Source organism: Paroedura picta, chromosome 11 (genome assembly GCF_049243985.1).
Source record: "Paroedura picta isolate Pp20150507F chromosome 11, Ppicta_v3.0, whole genome shotgun sequence".
Taxonomy (NCBI): Eukaryota; Metazoa; Chordata; class Lepidosauria; order Squamata; family Gekkonidae; genus Paroedura; species Paroedura picta.
In genome coordinates this window covers 25,333,986-25,351,434 of record NC_135379.1, presented here as the reverse complement: position 1 = coordinate 25,351,434, position 17,449 = coordinate 25,333,986, and the positions used below count along the sequence as shown (strand labels likewise).

Below are 17,449 nucleotides of genomic sequence, written 5' to 3'. Positions count from 1 at the left end.
GACGTGCAGGCAGGTGTACTGAAGTACTGGTGATGTGATATATTAAGAGAGATTTCTTCAATATGTATGGGGCGTGCCCCATGATTATTAATGCTTGGAAGGAAATTCTTGAGATCAGTAGGAATGTACTGGATATTACTTTACCACTGGGACCTCTACTGATTTTGACAAACCAATTCCGAGTAGAAATAATTTGGTTTTATTTGCTGAAATTCTACTAGCTAGGACGTCTTCAATTAATACATAACTTGAAGAGGTTTGAGGAGGCACAATTTAATGCAAAATTCATTAAATTGCAAGAATATATAAGTGTGTTTTTATGGAAGCCTCAGTGCTACTTGTATTTTTATATTCCTGTTGTAAGGATTGCAGTTAGCATAACAAATAAATGGAGTCTGAGATCCTGGCGTTGTAGAATCCTCTGATGTGAGAGCTTTGTAGAGAATTCTTATGGTATCAACAAGTAGAGAAAACTGGAGGAAATAGTAATCCTACTAAAACAAAGGTAGAGCCACTGTCAGCCTTTCTTTGACTTTTTGGTTGTTGTTTTTTGGGGGGGAGGGGCCTTTGGGGAGGAAATACTCCATGAAGAAAATGTAACAGTAGTTAAGCCCTGACAGTAGTTACACTCCAGACATAAATTCCATGAGGCCTTATATCCATCATATGCCTGTGCTTTGAACGTGTATTCTTTTTCCCCTTCTTTTTCGTTATAGCAGTGGAATGTCTGTAACTATTCCTTATCTGATTTCAGTCCCCCCCTCCAATTTCTCCACCCTATCTAATTCCTGCCTCCATTTTAAAGCTGGAAATACTTCATAACAATTGTCCGTGTCTTTTCTTGCAGTGTGCATATTCAGGGAGGAGGTTTCCTATGCTACTCTGTCACTATGAATCTTCACAATATCTCCTTAATTATCCTTGTTTGCCTTTCCCTTTCTGTGAAAGATGTTAATAGCAAGAATACAAGGGCTATTTTTTCCCTGTGATTGTGCCTGTAGGAATGCTTTTTAACAGTAGATTTTATGGAGTAGTGTCAAAAGAGAGAAAACGGGGGTTACTACCCCACCCTCAATATTTGTTTTACAAGTAGTGTTATCTCTCATTCTGCCTTGTTACTTCCTTCACTGGGGTATTTAACAGAAGGGAATGTAACAACTTTCACACCTAACTGAAATTTGCACTATTTTTGAAGGCATAGAAATTTGATTGTTTTAAGAAGTTGAAATATATTCTAAAGTCTGTCCTAGATAGATAATGGAGAAAGCATTTTTGATCTTTCTGGTTGCAGAGTCCATCTTGAGTTTTCTTGTCTCCTAGTTCTGCCTGAAAGGTTCCTTTAGTCTTTGTGAGAACAAGAAAGCCAGGCTTTGAACACAAGCCTTCAAAAACTGAAAGACAGAAATCTTGTTCTCAGGTCACCTGCTGTAATTAATTCTGTTGGAGGGAAACTTCATCCACCATCTGTATAAGCATTGTTGAAAACTGGTGAAGCCTGGTGGTTATGCAATAGGAAATAGAGAAAGTGGTTAAAACAGCTGTATTTGGGTGGGCTCTGCAGCATAGGAGAGTCATGGCAATTTTAAGTCAGGAAGGTAATTTCACAGGTATGGAACCTCCCTTATTTTGGGTGTATTCAACTGTTTTTCTGCCTGTTATGAGTCTGCTGGAGACTTAGAGCCCCCAACAGGAGGGAGAGAGATGGTGGCTTTGTGCCACTGTTTATCATCTGGAGATGGTTTGTATTTGTTTGCTGTAAAACTGGTCCAACATGGGATTTGTGAGCAGAAAGCTTTCCCTATCACTGGTTACTTCCATCTATTGTTTTTAATGATAGAGCTTGTTTGAGAAGGGACAATGTACTGAAAAGAAGAGGCATGATTTACCCAATTCAGTTTTTGAACATTCTTAACAAATGCTCAAAATAACCCTTGAGGGTTTTTTTGTTTGTTTATGATGATAGCTTAAAAATATTTTTTGAGACAATCCTTGGGTGAGAAGGTTGCTTATCTATAAATGTGATTTTCCCTAAGTGAGGAAAAACTGAAATCTTATTTTGTTTACCTACTGGTGTTGCTTGATTATGTAGTATATATGACTAACCACATCATAGTATTATCTTGATTTGGATAGTCCAGGTAATCCTGATACCATCAGATCTCAAAAGCTAAGCAGGGCTAATATTTGGAGACCTCCAAGGATTTGGGTGATAGTTCTTCCAAGAAGCACTGGGGGTCATGAGGCAGGAAATAATAATGATAAAAAAATTATTTCTATTCTGCCCTTCCCTGATTAACACAGAGCAGGTAACAACTGTAAGGTGACCAGATTTTAACATTGGTAAAGTGGGACATCATTGAGCGGGGGGGGGGGGTTCTTGATTTTTAAAAATGGTCTGTATGGAGCAACAAAAAGTTTAATAGAACACATAGAAAGCAAAAATAGTATTGTAATATATTTAAATATAAATACAATTTGCCAGGTGCCCCCAGATGTCCCTCCAAAAGTGGGACAATCTGGTCACCTTAAACAACTGCCTTTAAAGGAATCATACAAAACAATGCAAACCACCTCCTTCTAACAATAATTGGCACCTTTCTGAGGTTGTTTTTTGGAGGATTATCATCATCATCATCATCTAATTTATATCCCGCCTCCCCCCGGAGGCTCGAGGCGGATCACATAAAATCAATCCCCTAAAAACAGTAACAAGAACAATAAAACACAGTACACCAATCATAACAAGGCAAGACAAGAATGGCGGCGAGGTTCATGCAACTAACCCAATTTCCATAACCCCACTAAAAGGAAGAAAAAAAAATGCTGGTAGGTGGGTTCTCAGGCAGGGAGGCCATTATCTTTATGTTTATACCTGGCCTCAACCATAGGCCTAGTAAAACCACTCAGTTTTGCAGCCCCCCCCCCCCTGAACTGTTTAAAGTCCTGGAGAGTCCTGATCTATTCGAGTCAAGTGCTTTATCAGACTGGGCCTGTGCCAAAAAAGGCCAGGCCCTAGTCAAGGCCACTTCTATCTCTTTAGGACTGGGGACCCTGAACAGATTTTCTGGGGGGATGTTACACGAGATAAGGTGTTGCCATAGATCAAGGTGGTACTGTAAATGGCAAACCACCTCCAAACATCCTTTGCCTGGCTGCCAGTCAATCCTCAGCTACATAACACTGGCTACATAAGACACATGGCATATGATAAATAAATACATAGTATCCCTATCCTTGAGTTGTTTTCTGGGAATTACTCTCTCAGTTCTGCAAGTCTTGTTTCCAGTAAGTTTGCCATAGGATTGTAGCCAGATTCCTTGGTGATTGTCTTAGCAGGCATTTGCTATTGCTGCTGAATGGTCTGCAGTGGATGGTCTGTTCTTTGTGGGAACGGACAGTTGTATGTATAGGCCTGCCTTGTGTTGAGTAGTCAGACTCAGTGGTCATGAACTGGTGCAGTTGATCTTGACAGTATGTTATCCAAAGAGTTAGCTCAACATAGCAGCTAGAAGAATGAACTATGAGCTGTCTTTGGATCAGATCGCATTCCTTTCACAAACTCACAAGATACCCTCAGGCAAGCTTCTCTCTCAGCCTCACTTTAGCAATATGGAGATGATAACAACAGTCCACCTTACAGACCTCTTGGAAAAATTACAGTACAATGATGTCTACGAATGAAGTACTTTGATCGCTGAAAACAGTATTACTGTTGCCCCTTTCAGCTGTGTATCTGCAAAATAGTTCCGTTAATGAATTAAATGCTATTACAAATTTAACTGATGAACCCATTGAAAACTGCAGTTGACAGGCTATAAGGGGTTTCCTTTAGTTTGTCCATATTTTTGTGTTCATATTCTTAGAATATTCCTTCAAATTCAGTTTACATCTTTAATGTCCAAATTTAATAACCAGCTTTCAACTGGAGATCTACAGACAAATACTTGGAGGCTGAATGGCAGCAAGTGGTTTACTTCCGAGTAGCCCAGTTGTCAAGGGTCAGAGAGAGGATAGCCTGCATGTTCGCTAATTACTCTGTCTCATTTTGGGGAGGTTGCTTTCTCCCTCTTTTTTAGTATAACAATGAAGCAATATTTTTATGAATGCCTGGAGATTCCCCTGAAAATGCAGAAACCTTCATATTGTTTGTGCCTCATCCTGTTGAAACTGCTTTCACACTTGGCATGGACCCTGGAATCAGACTGTTGTTTTTGGATAATAGCACCTGGAAGAGACAGGCATATTCATAATCTGAATGTTATCCAAAACCAACAGTTTGATTCCAAGATCGTTTTTTTTTTTTTTTTACTGAAAGGCTGGTGGGGGTCGGGGTTGCTGATTTTTCTACAGTAGATCCAAAGATATCCCCCATTCTTTTCTTAAGGGTTTCCTGTCCACCTAGGACAGCATTTTCGGTGTTTAATAGGCTGCAGCATGATGGGGGAGATAGAAAAGTTAATTTCCACTTTCTGTTGGTAAAAAAAACCCTTTGAATTCATCCCGTTGTCTTTCATTTTGGTGGCACCCAATTCAGTTATTCCTTACGTACCTCCATTGGAGATAAGCTGCTATGGAAAGACAACATGGAAAAAAGATTTAAAACTTACTACTTCCAATGTTACTTTTAAAAATCAAACTTGAAACTATGCTCTCATGTTTCAAACTTTTCAAATAAATGTGGTTGTAAGGTACTAAACCCTTTTGAAAATTCAAGTTTTATGTGAGCCAACTTTTGAAGACTTTTGTGAACTACATAGATTTTATTTTCAAGAGCTACAAAAATTCCTCTAATTAATCTTATTATTCCAGAAGCTTGATCGTGCAGTTAGATGGCCTCACATTGTATTATCAACTTCACACCATTGCATTAGTACTTATTGTGACAAAATAATTATCATCTATCTATTATCTAACCACCATTATGTCTAGATACATAAATAGATGTATGTGAAGTTGGGCTTCGTTTAGCGATTTGATTGCAATCACTAAACTCATTATCGCTGAAGAAGTATTTGAATGTGTCATCCTAAAGTAAGAGTTTTCCATTTTAACCATAGCAGAGTTTTATACCATTAATCTGTTTCCCCCTCCCAACCCCCCTTTTAGGAACGGCAAGCAACTATGAAAAAAGAAAAGAGTGGATCTCAGCAAATGAACAAGATGAGTGATCGGAACAAGATGCAACGAGCCAACTCTGTCACTGTAGATGGACAAGGCCTTCAGGTGTGATTAGTTTTATTATTTTAAACATACATCAAGCCACTCTTATAATGTTTTTCCTTTGTCACAGAATGGGTTTGAGTTTATCCCAACAATTGCCCTTTGTTACAATAAAAAAAAAACATAAATAGCATGTTTCAGGTGGTGCTACTATAGACCATAGAAATGGATCATGTTTGTAGTCTTGAATAAACAGGACCTTTTCTGCACCAGGAATTTGCCCCGTTACACTGCTCATCCGATGGTGGGGAAAATTTCCAGTTCCAGATGATGTCGTAGCTGGGCTGGGGTCGTCTCAGTTCTGAACCGACTCAGTCCCTCATTTGCCCTGTGGGAAAGGAACGCAGATATAGCCACATTCCCATTTTTGCCCCCTACGTTGGACTTTGGCTGTGGGAAAGGAATGGCATCCTAGAAAGGACAAAACAATGCTCCAGGTGGTTCCATTGTACTGCCTGGGCATTAAAAAAAAGAAGAAGAATGGGGTATTGCATTGTAATGCAATACCCAGTTCTTAAGAATCAAAAATGGGTCCCCGCTGCTCTACATCACAGTGGAACCTTGCCACCGCATCTGCCTCACCTAGGCCCATTATGCATGGGGGGATAGCGCACATTCAGGGTGGAATGGTGGCGACTAAAATCACCGATAACGCACGGAGCTGGCTGCAACCGGCTGCAGATTCGGTGCATGCCGCCAAAAAAGCCGCGTTAGCAAAACGCGGAAAAAAGCGCAGCTTCTGGGTGACCGGAGCGCAACCAGAAGCGTCACCGTGGTCGCTGTGTGCATAATCGGTTACTCTGGGTTTTGCCGCCATTGCATCCGGTCCCGTGCATAAGCGGTTTGCTTCGCTTCTTCCCCCTCCGCGTTTTCCATGTGACCCGAAATCGCCGTTTCGGCAGCCGTGCATAATGGGCCCTAGAGGCACAAATCATGGGCAGACTGGGTGCTGCGGGGAAAATGCTCCTGCATCTGGATTCGGGAAGAGGTGGGGCAACCTGCCATGTCTCAAAAACCCGGCGGCAGCCTGGTACAGGGCTGTTGGTGTGGAATGGGTCCAGGTGACCGTTATGGCTTAAATATTGTCTGAATCTCCAAAATCTGTTGATGATTGTTTGCTATTTAGCAATAAACTTTGCCTTACAAATTTGTAGCTAAATAAAAGAGGTAATTTTAGCAATGTAGCACCTATTGGACTGAGGGATTACAGGAAAACATGGGGTACCTGTTGGTTATGTGCCAGCATCTGAAACTGACTGAGACTTTTCTTTACTCAAAGGAGAAACCCTGAGGGTAAAAATGCAGTTGTGGATGGGAATTAATAAATCACCAGCTCCTATAGATATCCTGCCATGATAATGGGAGGGCCATTAAGTCTTTTAGGTTGAGCTGGAGAACAAAGACTTGTGTATCTGCTCCTAAAGTTACCCTTCCAACTGAGTATTTGTTCCATCCAACCCAGCTTCCACTGTTCAGAAGCAAACTTTAGTACAAAATTTAGATGCAAGATTGCTCTGTTACAACTTACAGAGACATAACTTTCAAGTATCATAGCTACACTGGATTTCTCTTTGCTTCCATATACAGCCAGGGTTCTGGTCAATACCATTATCTTCAAAACTTAAAACAGTTGGAAGATGGGCTACATAAAGGATAGCTCATGTTCCATATGTTCTTGGTCACTAGTAAGATCCCCTGGAGACTTGCAGTGTGCCCATAAGCTCAGAGCTGAGATAGGTTGTAAGGCGTGCAGGTGTTCCCTTTGGGGTGGGGCTGATGGGAGGTGGGGTTGTGCCCCTTGTGAGCTGAGATCAGGTTCTAAGGGAACAGATAAGTCTGACATGTCCAGTTGCCATAGCTTATTATGTCTTATTGGGAAGGGGAAGAGGGTTACAGAACAAACCAGTGGGCAGAGATTGGAGTGCTCCTTAAGGCTATCCGCTGAGCTCCTTGAGGATTCATCAGAGCTGCTTTCATTGTCTGTCCCTCCCTGACAGCTGTCGATCTCTTCTTGCACCTCCTTGCACCAAGACAGCTTCCCTCTGCAGCACTCAGCGTCTCCCCAATGATGCTCCCCTGGCTCTGTCATACTCCCCCTCTCCCTCCTATGCACACCTTCCTCTCACTGTTGCTTTCCATTCCTCCTTCCTACTTCCCTCTGGTCCTTCCTTCCCCCAATCTCTGGATGAGATTATTTCAACCCCGCCTTCCTGTTCCACATCCTGTCCCTCTTCCCCCACCTGCAGCCATGGGACTGGGCTTTGCTCCAGTTCTGGCCCTCAAGTACAATGGCTGCCACTCTGCTTGCCACCCCTGTCCTCTAGCCTTCAAACATCTGTCCTGGTGAGTGGAGTTGCAAAGGCAGGGCTTCAGGTTGAGGCTTCTGTTGGCTAACTGATGCTGGGAAGCTGGGTGGACTGCTCAGTGTCTTTCCCACCTGGCAGCCTTGGACTTACCAGCTTTCCCAGGGATAGTTGGAAGTGGGCCCCTGGGGTTCGGGGCTTCTTGGTGCCACTGTGAAATCTGGAGTCCTGGGCTGGAGACTCAGGAGAGTTGCTGGGTTCAGGTGATCCAGACATAGGTGATTATGTATAAGCCAGTAATATTTAACAACTTACAGGAACATATGTTTCCAGTATTGACTGAACTACACTGGATTTCTTGTTAACACCTTCCTGCTAGCATGGTGAGGGTAATGGCTATAAATTATGTTCCATTGATTTTGCTGTTTCTGTAGGTTTCATGTTTTATCAGTGAGTGTACATATCACTGTACTGAGGATTTTTGTCTTTTTCATACTTCTTTTATTGCTAGGGTTATTGGTGAACCTTTCCCCTACTAGCAACCAGTATGTGTTCTTATTGTTGATTATTTATTGTGTGTCATGTTTTAATTCTGCATAAGCTGCTTCAGAAACCACTGACTGAGAATTATTGTGCAAAGTATAAATGGTTCAATAAATAAGTTGTCCAATGTTGACTTTACTTTTCCTGTGGCACCTGGATGGGATTTTGTTCTGTATGTCTTCTGTTACATGTGGAGAAGGCAATTTGAGTGGTACCATAGAAGAAGAGATTTTTTGTTATAGGATATAAACACTTCACAGTGAAAGAGAGTTGGCAAATTCTCCTGTTCCTTTTCGAGGAATACCATCTGCATAGAATTTTCATGCCTGTTTTCGGAATTGATAGAACATTTGTTTTTAAAAGCCTAATAGTAGAATAGGTGTTAAGGCAAATTATTTGCTGGCAGTCATTCAGAGCTCTGTTGGCATTCTTCAGAAATTCTAATAGACCATTCCAGCTGTGTTCTTAGATTTTTGGACATTTTAACAAAAGCTCAAGTTATCAAAGGCTGTTTGGTTTTAATGTAAACATCTACCCACAGTTGTGTGGGTTATATTGTTTAGGATGAGTATAGAAGAGGTGTGCTGTTGTTTGGAAGAATCAATATATGGAGGTGAACACCTAACAATACTCATAAAACACCCCTATCCCCATTGAAAAGTATAGTGTTTCATATATGAGATGAAAATATATGTCTAGATTGTATCAGCTACTGCTGGTGTCCAACACGTGAAAAAGACTATAAGAGGAGGGCTCAGCTTACCAAGGCTTGTATTTCAGTAGGTGAGTCTGGAGGAGGGGGGGGGGGAAGAGAGAGAGAATATAATGCAAATTAAATAAATGTTCAGTGAGATATAGCTTGCATATTCCTATGGCAGGAAAGTGACTGAGGATTCTGAGCAGTGTGTTTTATGTGCTCTAGTATGTAACTTATACCTGTATTGACGTAAGTTGTGATAGCACTTCAAAAATAAACCTGAATCTTAATTTTCAGTTTAAATTCTGGCAATGACTATGCCATTTGGGATTTTTATTTCAATGAATGTGTTCACCACCATTCTCCATTAAATACAGAACAAGAAGAATGAATTATTAGTCTATTTCTTATTTTTGAAGAATTTTGAATAATATGTACTAAAAAATAAAGAAGTTTCAAAAAACTAGTTTGTGAAGATTTCTCTGTTTCTCTGTATTAAACTAGAACATTGTCATGTAGCACTATGCAGGCGACTCAGTAGCAGAGGAGATTGCTACTTAGGTACAACTATTATTAATCATAGTTAAGCACATTCATCTTATTTCTTTCTAGCTTAACCAGCATAATGATCAGGATTATTATTTCTAATTAGAGGAAGTAATATATCATGTATAACCTTAGGATGAGCCTCATTAATTAAACTGAATCTGTAGGGACATCGAAGAGGCAGTCCATCTTTGTCACAATGAGAACCATTGGTTTATGCTTCGTTTACAGGGACAAACACACTTGGAATTGGACTAAATAAGTAAAATTGATTAAAAATCTAGATAAACATTAGCGATGTGACAGTCTTTGATATAGGCTGCAATATGACACTGTGTATGCAGAACTGTATGCTCCTCGGTCCATAGATAGTTCTTCTACTTCCCTACTCAACAGATGATTGGCAGCTGGAGAGAACAGGGTCATGGACTATGCTCCCTTTCTTCCATAACAGGAAAGTGAAGAGTCTACATGTATGTGGTTTATTACTATAATAATTGTATTAAGAGAAATGACACATCTCCATGTCCAAGAAGCTGCTTTTGGATTTCCCTACCAGGAATTTGGCCCAACTCTCTGTTGCAGCTTAGGCCAAATTCCCACTATCACATGATATCACTGCCAGTCCGGATCATCCCATGCCTGGCCTGGCTCGGGCCCTCATTTGCCCTGTGGCAAGGAAACGCAGATAAATCCAAATTCCCTTTTTTGCCCCAGGCATCAGCAGGGCCTATGTTGGGCCTAGGCTGTATGGCTATGGAAGAATCAGGCTCCTCCCCACCCACACCTCAGAACAGCATTCCAGAAGAGACAAAAAAATGACCCAAATAGCTCCGCTGCACTGCACATTGCAGCAAAGCCAACTTATTTTTAAGAACATGATATTGCATTGATATCCAATACCATGGTCTTAAAAATGAACCACCCACGCCACACTGCAGTGTGGGGGAATGTTGCTGCCCCAGCTATTGCACGGGAGCACAAATCCAGAGCAGACTGGATGTAGTAAGTCAGTTGCTCCCCCGTGGGGTAGTGGGAAGAGGCAGGGCAACCTGTCATGGCCCAAACACCAGGCAGCAGCTCCATACAACATCCTCATGTTGAATGAGTGGGGAGTGGCAGCCTTAGCCAAGCCTTCAGAGCATAGTGGTCTGACCATGGTACAGGATTAGCCACAACCAGATCCACATCTATCCCTGAGCCAAAAATGAGGTCCAGGCTGTAGCCTGCCTGATGGGTAGGGACAACAAGAAGTTGTGTTGCATTATTTCCAAAACAAAGTTTCTCCGGGAAATGAGGTAGGGTATCTTTGGATCAGTTTTAATCTCAAGAATTTGCTTCAGTTTTTTTTTTTTTTAAGCATGTTAAACTGTGATATTGAAATATAAAGGCAAAGAGTAAGGGCACATTATTTTGCATTTCCTCTATGGCTGGCTCCTCTATGCAAGGACCTCTGAGAAACAGTTTATGCCTGATTTCTTCTCAGGCAATGAGCAATAAAGTGGGCTTGAAGGCGAGGTATTGCTAATCTTAAAACATGATAAGACAAGTATTATAGAAAGTATACTCTTAATATCTTTGGTAGTTGTGCTTCTTGAGTACATTTAATACTTTTGAAAAGTTGTTGATCAGCACTAGCCTATGCAGCCCATTTCAGTTCCCTGTATTTTGTTCATTGAGTAATATTTTAAGTTCATTTAGTAAAATTTAAGTCCTAGTTAGAGCCTCTTGTGGCGCAGAGTGGAAAGGCAGCCGTCTGAAAGCTTTGCCCATGAGGCTGGGAGTTCAATCCCAGCAGCCGGCTCAAGGTTGACTCAGCCTTCCATCCTTCCGAGGTCGGTAAAATGAGTACCCAGCTTGCTGGGGGGTGAACGGTCATGACTGGGGAAGGCACTGGCAAACCACCCCGTATTGAGTCTGCCATGAAAACGCTGGAGGGCGTCACCCCAAGGGTCAGACATGACTCGGTGCTTGCACAGGGGATACCTTTACCTTTACCTTAAGTCCTAGTTAGTTTAGTGCAGTTGATACGAACTGCTACCACAGATCCATAACATCATGTCAGCTTCTCAGTTGTATTTTAACGTAGTACTTTACATTTGATATATCAGTTGTCCAATAGAAAACAAAAACACATAGGTTTCTAAAATTCTACCCGAATTAACAGGATTAATCTGCTTCTGTGATATTCTTTATTTAGATTACTCCTATTCCAAATACTCATCCACTCCTAGTTTTTGTGAATCCTAAAAGTGGTGGAAAACAAGGAGAAAGGTATGTGTTGTTTTGCTGATCCTCCTTCTTTAAATTGGCTGATTTGTGTCAATATATTTGTTTTCAGGAGGCTAAGACTGCAGGTTCATCAAGAAAAACCATTTTTGCCAGTTATCCTGCTGACTCTCTAAATATATATTAATGGATTTTTGAAAAGTGATACCTTTTAATAAAGAAATGAAGACCAGCCTAAATTATAAGATTATAAAATAAGCCACGTTTGATGGGATCAGTGGCCAAATCCAGTCTCACACTCCTTGTTACACAGTGGCCAATCATCATACTAATCAAAAAGGACAAAAAATGTATAATAGTTTGTAATTTTTAGAAAACACTAGTGTTGTAAAACTCCAGGCACGTCCACCTGTCAGATGTCTGGTTTAGTAATAATCATCCTAGTAATTCATCCATCCACAAGACAAAGTCAGTCACCCTGCATTGAGTCTTTGTCTTTGGATCACCTCCAAACTAGGAAAAATGCTTGTGTGTGCTTCTTGAGGATTTGACTGGCATCAATGAACACTTGATAAATGGCCAGACTGTTCAAATATGGCGAATTTACAGATGGGCACAGCTTAAATAAAAGAAGTCCAGTAGAATCGTAAGCAGGGTGGAAGTCAAGATAGAATGGTACTGTATTAGTGATGTTCCCAAACATAGTAATATGCACATTTAAAAGTAGAAAAAAGATATGTGTTGCTTTAAACCAAAAGTGGGCAGGGCAGGCACATTTTAAAAATCACTTTCATCTATAGTATCACTAAGTGCTCTGGTGAAATGACTTGAAGCTCTAGTTATCAAAAGCATGCAGAAGAGTTGGAGGAGACCTGCTTCTTGACTATACCTCTTGAGATCATTCATGACAGCTCCCATAATAGAATGCTCCCTTCCCCCTTCCACCCCCCCAAAAAAGGAAATTAAGAAAAGGTTTCCATTTCTTATGACATCTTATTTTTTATTTACAGGGGAATTTGAAGTGGTTCATCTGCTGTTGTAGGAAGTAGGCTTATGCTATGTAAAATATGAAGGGGTATAAACCATCCATTCCAGTGGAAAATCCCAAAAATTATAAAATAGGAAGGCCTACCAAATCCTAGCAGGTTGCTGCTTGGTTTGCATTCCTTGTTTGTGCCTCTCTGTAGATCAGTTTTACCCATTCACGTTATTTGATGGTTGGCAGCAACATGGAAATCTATGTCCCATTCACATAACTTTTCGCTGCCCAGCTTAACTTGAAGCACTGTATTACCTTGGTCACTCCACTTCCCCAGCTTCTTTTATTTTATTTTTTGTTGTTCTTGTAAGAATAGTACTTGAAGCAATGGAATGTGGAGAGCCCAAGGCAAAGGAATGGTCATCATCAGCCTGTACTGAGGATCACAGTGGTCTTTCTCCACAGTGGGGACCAACCAATGCCACTTACTTTATTCTCCTTTCCTCCTTTTTATCTGCACAATTCTGGGAGGAAGGTTAGGGCTGAAAACATGCAACCGGTCCAAAATTATGCAGTGAGTTTCCGCAAGATGAGATGTTGATCCTTGTTCTCCCAGACCTACGCCAACCATACTTGCTTTCACTGGGTGGCTGTTGTTGAACAGTAGCAAACAAGGAGGCCTAGGTACATTCTGCACTCACCATGCCAATCCTAAACTGATCCTAATTGAAATCCTGTCCTTGGATCTACAAACGTTATTTTACCCAATTCTGAAGCATACGTACTAGAAGCTTATGTTCTTCAGATCAACATGGATACCCACTGGAATCTATCTTTATAGAAGGTACCACATTTGTTTTTTTGTATTGATCTGAAGCAGCAGAACAATTTGAGTCCTGTGGCACCTTTAAGAATAGCTAAGTTTTATTCAGCACATGCACACAAAAGCTTATGCCTTGAATAAAACTTTACTGGTTTTAACGGTGTCAAATTTTGTTCTGCTGCCTCATATCAGCATGGCTACCCACTTGAATCTATCTGCATTGAATCTGATTAAGCACCTGTTTGTTTTATATACTATATAAAAACTGTGTCCAGGATCCTAAGAGTTTGTTCTTTAGTGCACATGGGGGCTATGGACATGTGTGTTTAATAACAGCCCACCATATTGCATGAAGTTGATTATTTTTCAAGAAAAAATGTAAACTGGAGATCTTATCTGACTCCTTGGCCATTCTGCACTCCTCTGTGTCCACTTATTATATGTAGCCAAACCATGTACCCTTATGAGTTCATATAATTGGTCTTGCTTTTTGTAAAAAGTATGAAACTATTGCTTCAGTGCTAAATCCTGTTCACAATAATCAACCTCAGTTTGTTTCGTTTTGAAATGGCTGTTTTAAGTTTAGATTAGTCAAAATCATAATTTACTGGCTAATAAAACCTTTGAAATGTTCCTTGTTTTAACTCTTGCAGAATTTATAGAAAATTTCAGTATCTTCTGAATCCTCGTCAGGTTTACAGCCTTGCTGGAAATGGACCAATGCCGGGGTAAGTCTAAGGCTAGACGTTATCGTCATGAATTTATCAAATAAAATACAGCATAAGTAGAGCAAACCAAAGGTGACACATAGGAAGTATATGGTTTTAGTGCATCAGCAACATAAATTTGAGTTAACGCTGCAGAAAGGAAAATCATGTGGTATGAAGATATATAACACACACAATTCAAATGTTAGCCAATTGCCGTTCTGCATAACTTAGTACATCACATTTTTCATATATGTGATTTCCTTCTGTTTCTTCCACATTCAACCTTTTCTTCTTTCTTATCTCTTGCTATGTTTGGCTGATAACATTGGCAGCCTGTTGCCATTTAAGTGCCACCCCAACTGGGGAAAGTGGGTCAGTTATTCAGCCAACTTTTATTATTTAATTTTTTTAAAAAATAAGAAAAATCTTAATTAAAATGTGATCTTCATTGGATCTTCTAACTAGCCTGCATGGTGTAGAGTTATAAGGGTGACAGACTCTAATCTGGAGAACCAGGTTTGATTCCTGAGTGACCTTGGGCTAGTCATAGTTCTCTTAGAGCTGTTCTCTCAGTAGTTCTCTCAGAGCTCTCACAGCCCCACCTACTTCACACGGTGTCTGTTGTGAGCAGAGGAAGGAAAACTTGTTTGTAAACCAATTTGGAACTCCTTCAGATAGTGAAAAACAAGGTATAAAGAAACGGTACTTAAAATCCTCAAAAATTAAGCCAGAATGGTGTAACAACTGCTCCATTTGTCAAATTTCTGGACTGTACATTGGGTCACATCCTTTTGATGAAGCAACATATATGTCTGTTCATCAGTATTACCTGCTGGCAGCCTTTTTTTCCTTAACACACAACTGGCAAAACCTAAAGAAACAATGTCTCTAGGTATTTAGAGTGTGTCTTATAGCTGTAACCATCAATTAATCTGGACAGGTATTAACTACTAAAAGACAGGGTGGAAACGTTTCAGGGCAAATGGTGGTGGCTGACATTTTTATCAGGAACAATTACAACAATACAAAGTGGAGAGGATGAGACTGTAAAGTTTTGGCAAGCAAAACAGCAGTATATTATAAGAATTAGCATGAAAGAATTTCAGAAAAATAAGGTCAAGGAATTCAGGATACGTCCAGGATGAAAATCTATGGATTTCCTGGTGGCCCCGGGAGGGGGGGGGGTGGCGGATAAAAGCAGATTGCAACCAGGCAGGTGGAGGCTTAGAGCAGGCTGGTAGGCTAGAAGACATTCAGGGAAGGTCAGTAGAAGCTGATCAGCTCACTGGCTGCTTGATAATAATTAGATTTTGCACTCGAGAAGACTTGCATTTGCTGATGAAATTACCTTGAGAGACCAAGGTGGGTGCCTGACTTTGCAAGCCCCTGTGGCAATGAGTAGGCATGAAGATACCTCATCAGTGAATCCTGCCCACTCATCAGCACAGCCCTGATGAGCCTTGCTAGCTGCTAACATGGCAGCCAGGAAAGACAGGGCTCACCTAGATAGGAATCAAGGCAGACAGAACACACCCTTGGTAACAGTATCCCACACTCATACCTAAGATAAATTGTTGATTTATTGGGACATAGGATTATTGGGACATAGTAATCATGTCATTATTAGTATCCCATCTTTGAAGGCAGACCATAATTCTCATAATCCATTTTATGAGATAGTTTTAGAGGATAGACATGGATTGGAACAAGATTTTGAGAGTATAAAATGTTAAAAGTGGATGGTCCCTTTGTCTGATATCAATGAAGGGAGCTTTGACTCTTGAAAGTTTATCTGTCCCCCCCCCAATCCCAAAAATATTTGGCATTTTCTGGGACTGCCAAATAGCTGTAATTGAAGTGCACTTAAAGGGCTCTCAGTCCCTTTGGCGTGAACTGTCAACTTGGTATTTAAAGGGACAGTAAGCACTTTAAATGCCTTTGGAGTTCACTTGTAATCTGCTGCTTTCAGAAAACATTTGAATTGTAAAGGACCTGTGTTCCTATTACATTTAAATGCCTTCCCTCTCCCCCTTCATTGGAAACAATAGAGGAGCCCATAGAGCCCATAGAATTGGACTCCCTGGTCCAATCTTTTTCAAACTTGGGAGGGGGGAGGTTTGTCCCCTCCAGAGCTCCAGATTGGTCCTGAAGGCTATAATGAGCTTAAAAAACACGAGTTATTCCTTAATATTTACTGAATCCAAATACCATGCCAGTACTGGGATTCAGGCATATCAGGAAATAGTAATATTTTTCAGGTTCATTATACCTGTACTTATTAAATTTGCAGATGACACTAAACTGGGAGGTAAGACAGAATCCTAATACCTGATGATCTTGACAAGCTACAAAACTGGGCTAAAATGAATTTCAGTAGTGATAAATGTAAAGGTCTTCATATAGGTAGGAAAAATCATATGCATCAGTATGGGATGGGTGAGACTTGTCTTGGCAGTAGTATGTGTGAAAAGGATCTGGGGTTCTTAGTAGACCAGACACTGAACATGAGACAGCGGTGTGATTCGGTGGCTAAAAGGCAAACGGGAATTTGGGCTGTATTAAAAGAAGTATATTGCCCAGATAATGCGAGCTGATGCTACCGATTTACTCTGCTCTGGTAAGACCTTGGAGTAATGTGCCCAGTTTTGGACACCACAACTGAAGAAAGATATAGAGAAACTGGAGCATGTCCAGGGGAGGGCTATGAAGATGATGAGAGGTTTGGAGACCAAGTTGTATGAGGAAAGGTGGAGGGAGTTTGATCTGTTTAGCCTGGAGAGAAGACGACTAAGAGGTGATATGATAACCATCTTCAAATAATTGAAGGGCTATAATATAGAAGATGGAGCAGAGTTGCTTTCTGTTACCCCAGAGGGTCACACCAGAACCTATGGGTTGAAATTAATTCAAAATAATTTTCAACTAAACATCTGGAAGAAGTTCTTGATAGAGTGGTTCCTCAGTGGAACGGGCTTCCTTGGGAGGGGGTGAGTTCTTCTTCTTTGGAGATTTTTAAGCAGAGGCTGACAGAAATGCTGATTTTATGAACTTAGGCAGATTGTGAGTGGGTGGGCAGGAAGGATGTGCCAATGTTTGTCTCTTGAGACCCTTTCATATCCAGGGAATTGCTGATCACCACTGTGGGGTGATAGGTGAATTTCCTCCAGGCCAGGCTGGATTCTGGAGATTTTTGGTATGGGGAGATACACTTGGGCATGAAATTGGGGTCACTGTGGGTAGGCAGGTAGTTGTGAGTTCCTGTATTGTGCAGGAGGTTGTACTAGATGATCCTGAAGGTCCCTTCCATCTTTATGATTCTATGAACCTGAAAAATATGGGGGTTTTGCACACCTCTTGTACTGAAAATTGTATTGCAACCCTATATATAGCGACCAGTGC

General features: G+C 40.8%; 1 protein-coding gene across 9 annotated transcripts in view; it reads left to right on the top strand.

Moving 5' to 3' along the window:
• The window catches only part of DGKB (diacylglycerol kinase beta), a 272,726-nt gene that overhangs the window by 77,056 nt on the left and 178,221 nt on the right, over window positions 1-17,449 (top strand). For all 9 annotated transcript variants that reach the window (XM_077304457.1, XM_077304458.1, XM_077304456.1 and 6 more), the window contains 3 exons: window positions 5,107-5,223; window positions 11,510-11,583; window positions 13,994-14,068. In XM_077304457.1, coding sequence (XP_077160572.1) covers window positions 5,107-5,223; window positions 11,510-11,583; window positions 13,994-14,068 — 266 coding nt within the window. The remainder of the gene's footprint in view (window positions 1-5,106; window positions 5,224-11,509; window positions 11,584-13,993; window positions 14,069-17,449) is intronic.